Genomic DNA, 14,282 nt, shown 5'->3' with positions numbered 1-14,282 from the left:
CTTTCATTAGTGAGGGAATGCCTCTGAATGATTCTACTGGAACCAGTACCCAAGTCAGTGAAGCTGGATGAGCTAGTGGCTGAAGTGGCAACGAGGGAATTAAGTCCCCGTGCAGTGGATAGCAGAGAGGAGTGTCGTCTTCTTTACATGAGGATGCCCGAGCCACTAATTGGAATCAGTTTGCGAATTTCACCCCGAGAACTAAACTTCAGAAAGACGGTCGTGTATGTTCCAAATCAAATTTCATTACGTGAAAACTTCAGAAATATCACAGGAAAATATTTATCCGTTCCTGCAATTTTACTTGTTTATTTAATGTTTGCTAGAAAATATTGTGTTTATAGACCCGTTGCTAGGCAACGACTGGGAAACAAACAACGCGCCAACAACAAAAGTACTGTTGGAAGCAATGTTTTCTAAGTGGTCTGCTCCGAGGCTATATCACTCGACCGAATGGGGGGCAGTACCGGGTGAGTGAGTCAGTGAGTGAGTGAGTCAGTGAGTCAGTTAGAGGTCTCCTGCGGTTCAGTCTTTGTGAGCTGTTGATAGAAACTGGTAGCCGAAGCACGAGGGTAGTTCGACAACCCAGAATAAGAGGAATGTCCGCTGCCGAAAGCAGTTACCAGACAACGACTGGTGAAAACACAATACACTAAAGCACGTACTAAGACGTTTCAGTCTGCTATGTTTTCACAAATCTCAATCTTAGCATCTCGCTCTGTGGGAAAAAAGCAATCTAAAAGTGTTCAAAAAGAAAGCACCATGGAAAGTATTAGGAATAATAGTGCAGAAATCCGAAGAATTCTCACGGGCCGTGGGGGTAAGAATGGGAAAATGAGTTGCTAGGAGAGGAGGGATTCTTCCTCCCTGTAGCAACCTACACTGCCTATCAGCGCTTCTCGCCTAACGCCGCAAAACGAGTGGAGGGGTGGGGCATAGGAAGGCAGGGTAGAAGGAGAACAGGTTCGTAACATGGGTATGAAGAGAGTTGCATAATGATTGACGTACCGCTTACATTTTCAGGATTGAAACTTGTAAATGTGTAGGAATCGACTGAATTGTATAGACATATTTTAAATAAGATAGGTCTCTCGGACCTAAGGTAGAGAGTAAATTGGTAAAGAAATAGCGCCCAATGTGGGCTCCAAGTCTTCATCCTCCATCCTGCGTCTCAGTGACCCTTCTCCCTTGGAACCTGCCTGTATATTTTTATGAATTTAGTGGATATATGTATATGGGATTTGGAATGGTGATTGGATTTATCGGACTTTTATAAGAGTAGCAACAAGCTTAACTAATTTACACACTTTTTAGTTCGCTACAATACGCACTAAGTTTTCCCTGGCTTCACTAAGTGTTTCTTGGTAACGGTTCCGAACATCATAGATTTCTTAGCTTCCATGTTCATGTCTTCACGGCTACAGACTGTCTCGTAGCTCCTCATGACCTCATCTCTTAACTGTTGACTCTCTCTGGCCACCACTGGTTACCACTCGCTTCAGACTTCAACTCGTCTTTCTCATCTGTATGAAAACCGCAACTAGCTTCATACAGACCCAAAGGAGGGTATTACCTGGAACATTTTCTCTATTGTTGTGTGTGTATCTGTTGCGGCTGCCACATGATTTGGTTGCCGTGGAAACATGTCTACAGAACCCCTGCCTAGCAATAGACATCCTCTGTGGTTCTCCTATTCCGACTTTTGGCGAACATGTCACAATATAGTAGGTCTAAAACTTCTTTCAATGCACGTCATAATACGAGTAGGCAACCTTAGAGAAAAAATGTCTTATGTGTTCAGTTGGATCTCCGGTATTGAACTCTAGTTCCGTTTTCATGCTGAAAATAAAATCTAGAAACTTTCTACTGACAGCATAACAATTTATCTTACTATCTGGTGTTGACGCACATTCAGAGATGTTTTAGACTTAAAATAACCGAACCAATTCCTCAATTTACAGATTTTAATCCTGAAGATGGGTTCCGTATGTTCCTTTGGAACATCATTATCCACCTACACAACCCAGTTGACCACATTGTGAACTGTGAATGGAGTTCAATGGTTATTCTCTGAAAGTACGAATCCCTCTAAAATTGCTTCGCTTTGCCTTTGTAATGTGCAAATAGGAACTGAGCCCCATTCAATTTAATGCCATTACTAATTCCCTACTTCGGTTCTATTTGCAGTCATGGGACGCGGTGCGCCGGAGAAGTGGCTGCTGCCAGAGACAACGGCGTGTGTGGCGTCGGTGTTGCTTACGACTCCAAAATTGCAGGTGAAGTTGCCATAGCGACTGATTATGTGCGTCTGCCTGAAAGAAAATAAATCTAATCCCCTTACTAAAGCACGACTTTGATTCTGAGATTGTACAGTTCGTAGTTTAAGGAAGTAGAAGATTATTATTACCTCGTTACCGCGCAGATTCAACTAGCGGTAAAGTTCTAGAACTGTATTCAGGAGATGATTGGTTCGATTCTAGGCCAGGACTCCAACAGTACTGACTGAAATTTTTATGGATTTTCCCATCTCCTCAAAGAAAATACTGGAATAATAATTCGATTAGGCTAGTACCTGTTCCTTTCAATTTTCAAAATCATTATCCATCAGTCAACACATCAATAACACTACACAATCTAGATCATAGAAATGTTCTGAAATATCCTCCTAGACATATACAAGGGAGAATCAATAGAAATGCTACAAATGGATACAAAACGTAAAACGTGACTTTCGAACTGGAAAAACAAATGTTTATTTTCCTACATATCCTCCTCCAACATTGGTATACACTTGTCACATTCCTTTACCAGTGCGGCAAAATCCTCAACATAGGAGTCTCTGACTCTTTTCTCAGCTACCTCCTTTTATAATGAATAATAAATAACGGAATATCTTTTATGTATTTGAGGTATTCGAATGCTGGATCAGCCGTACATGACTGATCTGATTGAAGCCAATTCAATGGGACACGAACCGAACCTTATAGACATATACAGCGCGTCATGGGGACCAACAGATGATGGGAAAACTGTTGACGGGCCGAGAAACGCAACCATGAGGGCCATCGTAAGGGGAGTGAATGAGGTAAGGTTTGTCAATCCGCATGATTTTTTAATTATGTTGATAATTAAAACTGTACGCTTTTACATTGAGTTGAGAGACCAATCGAATCTCAAGGTCACGTAGACCATCTGTTCCACGAAATATTGCATATATTGCATTTCGTGGAGACAACCTTACGGAAGAAAATCCATGTGTAAGCATGTTTCAATTTCCCACCGAAGTATGAATTCCATAAGCTCATTTCTTCTAAACTTGTTAAACGACGTTGTCAGTGTGGAGTCTCTATGACATCGACGAGAAATTGATTAGTAAATGTGGAGCAGCTGATGACTTGAGAATTGGCAGGGGAAACAAAATTACTGCGAGGAAAAGTATCTCAGTGCCACTCTGTTCAGGTGAAGAAATGTTTGACCCTATCCAACACCCCTGCTGGCGCGCAACCCCTTGTTGATTATCCCTGATCACGTATCTACACATTAGCTGCTGTCCTCAACACTTGAAGGTATTTCCACTATTCGCAACCCAAAAATGCACCTCATCGTGGAAATCTATTTGCAAATTGGCTCATGCTCTAATGCGTCTGACTTATATCCTGAAGGTGCCTAGTTTGAATACCGGTTAAGGGTACGGTCTATCTTGAGTTAAGAATTTCCATGGGTTTCCTCAGCCCTTCCAGATAAATACCGGCACAATAATTTAGATAACGACAGCTTCCTTCCATGCCGTTTACGATTCAAGGCTACTTATCATCTTTCATACGGCGCCATATAAACGGAGCTGCTCACAGCATCATCATGCAAGCCGCAAGCAGCATGGGAAACCTGATGGAACGAGAACATTTGGAAGATCTAGAATGTATTACAGTGGATCCTTAAGGAACAAGATATGAAAGTTAAGCTTTTCGCCTTCTCCGTTAAACGGATCATCATTTAATATCGTCCATTGTCTACAATGCGGTTTGTATTGGTAGGGATACAACTGCCGTAGTTTTTCGTATTTCTTTCCCAAATATTCTTGTCAATCATCGTGATAGATTATTGTTATTATTATTATTATTATTATTATTATTATTATTATTATTATTATTATTATTATTATTATCATCATCATCATCATCATCATCTGTGTTTGTTGGTTTATTTTTCTGCATTAATGTGTTTTCCCTCCAGTGCTTGCCTGTGTTTCGTGTTTGTCTCTCTATTGTGCCTGTTCATCATATCTACACTTTGTTGTGTCTGTAATTGGCCTTGTGGCTGTTGACTCGGCACATAAGTAACAAATAACTGAATTGAATTTAATTGAATTATTTTCTTTTTTGTTTTATTTTTCTTCATCAGTGTATTTTCCCCCACTGCTTGCTTGTAATTTGTCTCTGACTTTATATTGTGTTTGTCCATAATGTAATTACTTGTATCTACTCTGTGCTTTGTCTTTAATTGGCCTTGCGGCTGTTGACTCAGCACATAAGTAACAAATAATTGAATTGAATTGAATTATTGGAAGGCGTATGTATTTCTGTATCCTACGATCTTGTTTTAGAAACAGATTTCGCTGGTTTGTGTTATCTCAGTTATTAATTTTCTGGATATTATCCGTCGTCCTGCATTAGGACAATGGAAAATGTCCAGAAACATGATAACTGTATGGGTACATCAAGGTCATAGACTTTAAGATCTGTGTTATTTCATGCGCTCTCCTATTAACGTGGAGGCACGCGGTAGGGTGGTTGGTTGAGGGGCTACGCTACAAGCCGGAAGGTCGCGGGTTCAAGTCCCGATGAGGTCATTGGATTTTTTCAATTGACCCAATCCTTCCAGCCGCACTACGGCCCTGGAGTCGCATTTGATATTTCAACAAATTCTATACTTATTCATATATTAGTTTTGCTGTAATTAATTGTTGGATTTAATTTTTATACCGTTACCATAAAATGAGGCTATTAAATCTTAATTTTTTGAGGATGTGAAATTACCGGTTTCCATATTGTCATATTACAGAATTCAAATAAAATATAACAGTTCATGTCCGTGAATGAATTGCACATGCCACTAATAATTATATAATATTTTTGTTTTGAGTAATTTTAATTATTTAAACAAAATTTATTATGAAACATCAATATTGAAAATTATATACATTGTGATTCTAAATTATTGTCGGGGAGAAAAGAATAAAACTGCCTAATTAATATGAAGTTATAAGTTTTATTATTATGGAAACAACTTTTTTAGTTAAATTTTCATATTCTAACCGGTCACGGCAGCCGAGCGGTCTAAGGCATGCACTGTCTTCGATCGCTTGGAAGCCGGGATCGTGGGTTCGAATCCCACTCAGGGCATGGATGTTTGTGTGCGTTTTACTGAGTTTGTCTACAGGTAGAGGCCTTGCGAAGAGCTGATCACTCGCCCAAGGAGTCCTACCGAATGTGTAAGATCTAGTAAACTGAAGTGAAACCGAGAGTTTCATGGAAGTAGGCCTAGGCCCAAATTGGGGCTGTAGCGCCAAAGAAAAAAAAATTCATATTCTATGATCAGTTTTATTTAATATAGCCAGCTTTATAGGCCACGGAAACCTAGAAAATAATTTAGTATCACGCTGTATTTTCATCTATTAGCAACCTCTCTGGATAATTTCACATGGAATCGCTTTATAGCGATTACCTAAGTATTAGGCAATTATGGTTTAGCTCCCATCAGCAACTGGGGGTCACCTCTTCATTATCATATGGCCATAGGCCGCGCAATAGCTCAAGCGGTTAATCGCCGGTTTCCCAACGCGGCTGCCCGGGTTCGATCCCAGGTCTGGTCAAGTGGGAATTGTGATGGACAAAGTGACACTGGGGCGGGTTTTCTCCGAGTACTTCGGTTTCCCCTGCCAATCTTCATTCCACCGAATTTTCCATCATCATAATCACCCGGGGCAGGCTACAATAGGCCAATGAGTGGCCGCCGTGCCAAGTGGACCCAGCTGGACTCCACCCCCAACTAGCGAATTAAAAAAAAAATATCGTCATTGTCATCTCTTCATAATACCGGAACCTGAACCCGAGTATTCATTTTCATTTAGTGTCAGTGCTAAGAATGCTTAGAATTGTGTCTGCATTCCCCCATGCGTGTACGCGAAGTAGTGCTTAGGAGCAAGGAAACTCTTACTCTACACGCCTGGGTCCATAACCGAATGGCTCATGCTTCTTTCCTATCGTATGAATGTAGTTTCAAAATTTCTTCAACCCTACCCAATAACTTCAAATTTATTTCTGGGCGTCATATGAGAAACGGAATATCTGAGGAACAGCACGTTCGTAAATTTAATTTCAATTTGTTCGCTTCTACGGATTCAGATATTATATTATCTTTAAAATATTTTCGAGGGGTGCGTCACACATTGAGTAAGCAACGTTTCGGTAAAGGAGCCTCATATATTCATCGAAATATGCGGCATTGGTTCTCAGTGTAATTTTAAAATTGACTCTAGTAATTTTACAATGATGTAACGATTTGTTTCACAATTTAATAACGATACACTCTTAGAGATATCTCAGATGCACAATATAATGACAAATGCAACGTTACGTGGTGCATACAGGAATAACTGGAACAGACGTGTGGGGCTGAATTCTTCATTACATTAACTAAACTAACTTCATGGAGCTTAGCCCTTCTTCAGAAGCCACCAGTTGTGCAGTTACTCAAGAAATTCTCAACATTTAGTTGAACACTTAGGTTATTACCGTATTCACAAGAACTTTCCACTGGTCCCTCTCCTGAGCCAGATCAATCCAGACCATAGCACCTCATCCTATTTCTCTAAAATCCATTTTAATAATATTCTCACATCTACGTCTTGTTATACCTAGTGGTATCCTTCCATCCGGCTTTCCCACCAATATCTTACATCTTACCAATCTTACCAATATCTCCCCATTCGTGCTATCTCATCCTCCTTGACTTGATCATTCTAATTATATTTGGCGAAGAGTACAAGTTATAAAGCTCCTCATTCTACAGTTTTCTCCAATCTCCTGTCACTTCATCCCTCTTCAGTCCAAATTTTCTCCTCAACATCCTGTTCTCAAACACCCTCAGTGTATGTTGCTCCCTTAATGTCAGAGACCAAGTTCCACACGCATACAACACCACAGACAAAATTAAATTTTTTTATATTTTCTTTTTCACTACACACAGTGTTGTTATTCTTGGGAGTAAGATTATGATGTTGTAGCATATGAAGTCATGAAATTTAATATTACCAGAATATACGACGTCACATCCCATCCATTTACATCGTGATCGAAATATTTCCCAACATGTCAGATATGAAGCTCTCACTTAGGTGACAGAGTTTATTGTCTCCTCATATGTGATGTCTTGTAGTCTGGTAAGTCGCTACCAAATTTTATGAGGCAAAATTTGCCTCTTTCTTTAGAATGAAAGGGTAAGTTTTGCTGAAAAAACTGTCAATGACACACTGAATTAACGTGATTGAACCTCGCAACTTACACTTTTACCCCGAAGAAGGAAGCAGTAGAAATTTGCGGAACGTTAGTAATATTCTACCAGGATTCAAGATGCCACATCCCCAAAAATGACAATCTTATGAAATCATTTTTATGCTTTAGTTGTCCTCTAATATTCTTAAATCCTCGCGGTGTGAATACTGGGACATCTGTCGTTAGGGGAGGCGATGCATTGCAGTTACATTTACTGCCCTTTGAAGAACAAAATGATTCTAGATATAAGTGTATATAAACTCTGATAGTTATTAATGGACATTAAATCATATAGAAGCTGAGAGCAAGCACTCCCTTTTTATCGTTACTTACAGTATTAAGTGCTTTGTTTTATAGCAAAAGCACTTAGTAAACACTGTTTGGTTCGGTGCAATTTATTTTCTTATTCTCTATTTATTCTTTGTTATAAATGTTTTATTATACCGTTATCATTGCAGTAATATGTCAGATTTTACTGGTATTCTATTTAAGTATTTCAGAATTGTCTGTCTTCTCTGACTCCAATGAGTAAACGTAAAGATTAAAATATACAGAAATATAATTTACACAATGTTTCGTATGGGTTTATAATATAGTGTCTCATATTAAGATATGAACCGTTTCGCCCAAACACTGGAATCATGGGTTCGAATCCCACACAAGGCATGAATGTCTCTGTGCATTTATTCTGTGTTTGTGTTGTTCTGTGTGTAGGTAGCGGACTTGTGACGGGATGATCCCCCGTACAAGGAGTCCTACCGACTGTGTAGAGGATTAAGAAACAGAAAAATTATCAAGGTCCAAAAGGCTATAGAGCCTTAGAAAGAAAAGGGGGAAAAAGGCATGAACAACGACTAAGTGTGTTTGAAAACATGTACTGAGGAGAATTTTAGACATGAGAGGGAGGAAGTAATATGAATCCGGGGAAACGTACTTAACGAAGATCTTCATAACATGTACTCCTCGCCAGGTACAGTTTCATTCATTCATTCGTCAATGGCTCTACAGCCCTTTATTGGGCCTTGGCCTCCTGCTTAGTTTGATAATCCTATACACAGTCGGTATGACTCTTTGGACGGGGGATCAGCTCATTAGCAAGGCATCTACTTACAAACAGAACAATACAAACACAGAATAAAAGCACACGAACACCCATGCCTCGAGTGGGATTCGAACCCACGATCCCAGGTTTCGAGCGGGCAAAGAGAGTTCATGCTTCAGACGGCGCGGCCACTGCTATGGGCGAGATCAGATATAATTATGGTTATTAAATCAAGGAGAATGAGATGGACAGATCATGGAGTACATGTCTAAGACAAATTCATGCAAGTCTTTCATAGGAAAATATGGGAGAAAGAGACCATATCGAAAAGATAGGCGTGGATGAGAGGATAATATTAATATGGATGTTAGATAAATAGGATTGGAGAGTGTCGACTAGATTTATCTGGCACAGGATAGGGACCAGTAGCGGGCTGTCATGAACACCGTAATAAATCTTCGGGTCTAATAAAATGCCTGGAATTTCTTAACTAGATGAGCAAGAATAAACGTCTAAAAGGACTCCGTTCCATTGAGTTAATTCAGTTATCAAACATTGCCCTTGTTTTATATCTAAATGCCTTGCAGTAAGGGGAACAGCATTTTGTGATAGGACCTTTCATTTTTTATTACTGATCCATAATTAATGACTAAATATCTCGTGAATTATGCCCTTACTGAAAATAACTATCACATAAACAGGTGTAAGGTAACGAAACCGAGCACTTCAGATTGTTAGTTGTGACACTATGTAGTTTTGCAAATAATTACCATTGTCTCGGAGGAACATGTAGCTTCCATCTTCAGATTCAATTCAGGATTTTCACCGTGTAGTCTTCTACATGTATATTAACTTTTCTGTTAGAAGACTTCATTTTCAAAGTCAACTTCCAGTCGCGACGCCATGTAGTCATGTAGGTGTATATGTGACTTTGCGTTCTACTTTTTGCCGTCTCTGTGTTACATGGTTTAATATTCTCTCGTTAATATCACTACATGTTTCGTCCTAATCGGCCATCATCAGGTGTATAGGTTGCTGTGCTGCTGCTCACTGTAATGTTGTTCTACTCTTCTTATGTAATTGCCTCGGACTCTTTGTAGGTTATATCGCATTGTTGGCATACATGTGTTTGGCTTATTTTAAGGTATATTATTTACTTATTCATGGAGCTGAGCTCTTCTGGAGGACCCGCCATTTCTACAGCTACTCAAGAATTTCCCAGCATTTTATGGAACCCGAAGGTTCATTACCGTGTTCACAAAAGCCCTCCACTGGTCCCTATCCTGAGCCAGATCAATCCAATCCATACCATCCTGTCCTATCTCTCTAAGATCCATTCTAATACCGTCCACCCACCTACGCCTTGGTCTTCCCAGTGGTATCTTTCCTTCTGGCTTTCCCACCAATATCCCATACGCATTCCTCATCTCCCCTATTCGTGCTACATGCCCTGCCCACCTCATCCTCCTTGATTTGATCATTCTAATTATAATTGGAGAAGAATACAAGTTATGAGGCTCCTCATTATACAGTTTTCTACAACCTCCTGTCACTTTAAGGTATATATTTTTGTATAATCTGTCTCTGCGTATCCGATGTTACTTACAGTTTTGTTGAATCCTGTAGATGGAAGCAGCGCATTCTGCCGTCACGTATGTTATCACGTATAAGACTGAAAGATATCACAACCCACGAGATCTCTTACAGAAGCGAAACTGTTTTGTTCAGGGCCGTAACGGTCTGGGGAACATCTACGTCTGGGCCAGTGGTGATGGTGGTGAAGATGATGATTGTAACTGCGACGGATACGCTGCAAGCATGTGGACCATCTCCATTAACAGCGCCATTAATGATGGTCAGAACGCACATTATGACGAAAGCTGTTCCTCTACCCTGGCCTCTACCTTCAGCAATGGAGCTAAAGACCCCAACACCGGTGTGGTAAGTTCGTTTAAAATTTTGAAACCTATTTTCATTATGTAACACTTTAATCATTCACGACGAATAAATATACTAAATTCTTCTTGGGCGATCATTCTTTTAAATACTGAGTTAATAACTTTTCATGGATTTCCTTGATGCCATCATCATGGTCTGTGTGGCAAAACCGTTTTTTTAATTCGCTTAGTAGTGGGTGGAGTCCAGCTGGGTTCACTCGGCACGGCAGCCACTGATTGGCTTATCATACCTGCCCCGGGTGATTATGATAATGCAGAATTTGGTGGAATGAAAATTGGCAGGGGAAATCGAAATATTCGGAGAAAACCCGCCCCAGCGCCACTTTGTTCACCACAAATCCCACTTGACCAGACCCGGGATCGAACCCGGGCAGCCGCGGTGGGAAGCCAGCGACTAACCGCTTGAGCTACAGCGCGGCCGGAAGATAACCTTATGTTGTCCATGTATATTTTCACGTTTTAGTGACTAGACGCGGGATTTGGATCAGTAATTGGACTTATTGGGTTTATACAACTCGTAACTACAAGTAATTATAACGCTACTGGTAACCTACCCACTTTAAATGTTACTATATCACACGCTAATTCTTCATAGCTCGTGTTCAGTAGCCGTTGCTAGATTACGGTGCCAAACAATATATTCTTCAGCTTGTGTTCAGAGGTTCCTGCCCTCGCTGGCTGGCGACTCCAATATTTAATCCATGAGAGGAACTCTCATTCTCGACTGATTTAGAACTCCACTTAGTTCTCATTATTTAGCTTCGACACGGACCGTATATGAAACACTGCTTCCAACAATACCCCCTGTCCTTGTGTGGTTATTTGTAACCGCAGAAACATGTTTACCGTGTCGTTGCCTAGCAATGGTTTCCTTTTTTGGGTCTGCTATCCCGCTTTTCACCCGTCATGTTACAATATTCACCTTCCAACATGTTGAAGGAGAAAACGATCAGTGAAAAGTTGTTATTTAACTGAACCTTGACAACTTCTGCTCACCCGTTCTGTAACTAGCCAAGCGCTTGGTTAGATTTGAAACCCTTGCCTTAAAACTGAAAATATGACACTGTGCTTTGCCGAGAGAATTTATCGCATAACCGAAAGAGTTATAAGACTGCACTTTGTGCTTCATACATCTGAGTTGCGACTTAGCATTGAAGTCTTATGGGGCAATCAGTCACGTAGTCACAGAGTAAATTTCCGACGTTTCGATTACTGCATTTAAACACAAATTCATCGACAAGCTGTGTACAGATACAGTAAGCATTCACGCCATGTAATATTGCTTCTGTACTTTCCATTACTAATCATCGGGCTAAGAGGAGTAAAAATCCGACGTTTCGGAAACAAATTCTGACCTCACTATCATCATTTTCATTAATTATCGATAATACGGATACTCTCTCTACCTACGTCATCATTAACTTAATCAGACACCTTAGCATGGAGTAAAATTCCGACGTTTCGAATATATTTTCAGTCCCCATAATAAGTAGTCAGCAGTCGACATGGAGTAGGAACTTACTTTTCAGAAGTTTCTTCTGCTATGTCCTCAGAGAGGAGATGTGTCAACACGCAATAAAAGTCCGACGTTTCGGAGACTGTGAATACCTACATTACCATCAATGAAATTTACTTCTTCTGCAGGCAACGACGGATCTGTATGGAAAATGTACGACGACGCATTCCGGAACGAGCGCCGCTGCACCCGAGGCAGCTGGAGTATTCGCACTGGCTCTGGAAGCAAAGTAAGTGACACAACTTCTCAAATATTGGTACAAAATATTGACAAACTAGAATTATATCTTAGAGCAAAGTAAGCGATATCACTTCTCTAGTTTTCGTAAAATACAGTGATAGCGTAGGATTATTTCCTTCGATTCTATTAATTCGTTCTAGCTGTGAAAGTACTAACTACATTCTTCATCTCTCGAGATATAAAGAAATTCATGGGCATGTGATTTGTTATCATGCAGTTTCAGGTTATCATAGAAACAAATTATGGAATATGTTGCATGAAGGCAAGTTACGTATTACGTTACGGAAAATCAAACCTTTTTTGTTTTAGTGTATCGTGTTTATTTTGTGAGTATTCACAAAATATAATATGGATATGTGAAGTGTAATACACTTCGTAAAGAAGAAGATTTAAGATTGATTACATGTGAGTGCTACTGATGAGAGATAGCTTTAAACTTCGGCTTCGACGCATCAGTCGATGTAAGACAGGAAAGAAATACGGGTCAAAGAAGGGGAAGTTAATATTACAAAAATGTATACAAAACATTATAGAGATTTCGCATTGGATTCTCGACGAGTGCTACACTACTAAAGCAATGTGTCTGCTTCTAGCCCTCAGCTCACGTGGAGGGACATCCAGCATTTGACAGTACTCACATCAAAACGGAACTCTTTGTTCGACGCTAAAGGTCGTTTCCACTGGACCATGAATGGCGTCGGGCTAGAATTCAATCACCTGTTTGGGTTTGGAGTCTTGGACGCTGGTGCTATGGTAGCCCTCGCCAAACAGTGGAAGACGGTTCCTGCCAGGTACCACTGCGAAGGAGGAACAGTTTCCGAAACTCAGTAAGTGCAGACCTCTCTCTTGCATGAACCAGACCAAGAGAAGCGATACTGTATAAGGATCAGTCCCTTCTCTTTCCATCTTTAGTACTCCCCTGTATACCCTCTTCTCCGGTCACGGTAGCCGAGCCGTCTAAGGCGTGTACTCTTTTCTTTCGCTCGGAAGCCGGGATCGTGGGTTCAAATCCCACACAAAGCATGGATATTTGGTATGTATATGTGTTTATTCTGTTTTTATGATATCCTGTGTTTATGTAGAGGCCTTGCGACGGACTGATCATTCGTCCAAGGCGTTCTACCGTCTGTAAAATAATCATGAAACTGAAAATCAGAGGATTGTAGAGCTAGTAATAAATAAATATGTATGTGTGTGTATTCACTTGCCCGGATAATGAGCGATATTTCGCCATCAGCATTTTCTTTCCACTTATTATATATGTTAGTTGCTAGGACATATTAGTTCTTTCTCTCTTTTTCATTCCGTCCTAGCTATTTGTTTGTTTCTAGAAAAGATCTATGCACCTCCATTTCTTTTCATTCTGTCTTTCTGGAAACTACCAAAAGCGATTTTCTGTCGGTCCGTTTACTTTTTGTCCTGTCTGTCCAGTGGTTGCTACGAGCACCTAATCTCCTACTTTTCTTCTCTCCTGTTTCTCTGGTGATCGCCAAACTCTGTCTTTGTATCTCAGTGTTTCTTTCGGCCCAATCTGCTACCTTACAATAAAAGTCCATAAGCGGTTTAATGCATACAACGATCTGCGTCGTCGTAGAAAAATGGTAAAGAAAGAATATGCTCATCTGCAAAAGAGAATTCCCATAATATCAGCTTTTGTTGTTACTCATATTGATTCGTATCGAAGCCAAACTCTTGCCCACTGTTTCTCTTTAAGGAGACAAGAGATCGTGACAAAAACGGTAAAATGGTAACAATGGAGTAATGAAACTAAGGGGATCGTTGCTGATATACGAAGGAAAACTCATGATTCTTTTCTATACAGATACAAATAAATTGTTTAATTTGATCTTAAATAAATAGATTTTATACTGTTGATTAGATCCATCTACCACAAGGCATGATGCTGTTTCTACCATTTATAAAGGCGTCAATAAACTTTCAGGATCTATATAAAAGAGAAAATTTCCTGACTG

General features: G+C 40.1%; 1 protein-coding gene across 1 annotated transcript in view; it reads left to right on the top strand.

Moving 5' to 3' along the window:
• The window catches only part of LOC111865371 (neuroendocrine convertase 2), a 209,500-nt gene that overhangs the window by 181,056 nt on the left and 14,162 nt on the right, over window positions 1-14,282 (top strand). The window contains exons 6-10 of the mRNA XM_023853339.2: window positions 2,188-2,276; window positions 2,910-3,085; window positions 10,324-10,536; window positions 12,198-12,298; window positions 12,903-13,136. Of these exons, the coding sequence (XP_023709107.1) occupies window positions 2,188-2,276; window positions 2,910-3,085; window positions 10,324-10,536; window positions 12,198-12,298; window positions 12,903-13,136 (813 nt within the window). The remainder of the gene's footprint in view (window positions 1-2,187; window positions 2,277-2,909; window positions 3,086-10,323; window positions 10,537-12,197; window positions 12,299-12,902; window positions 13,137-14,282) is intronic.

The sequence above is a fragment of the Cryptotermes secundus genome, unplaced genomic scaffold (assembly GCF_002891405.2).
Source record: "Cryptotermes secundus unplaced genomic scaffold, Csec_1.0 scaffold114, whole genome shotgun sequence".
Classification (NCBI taxonomy): Eukaryota; Metazoa; Arthropoda; class Insecta; order Blattodea; family Kalotermitidae; genus Cryptotermes; species Cryptotermes secundus.
The sequence above is the reverse complement of the archived record's forward strand: the minus strand, read 5'-3'. Positions and strand labels throughout refer to the sequence as shown.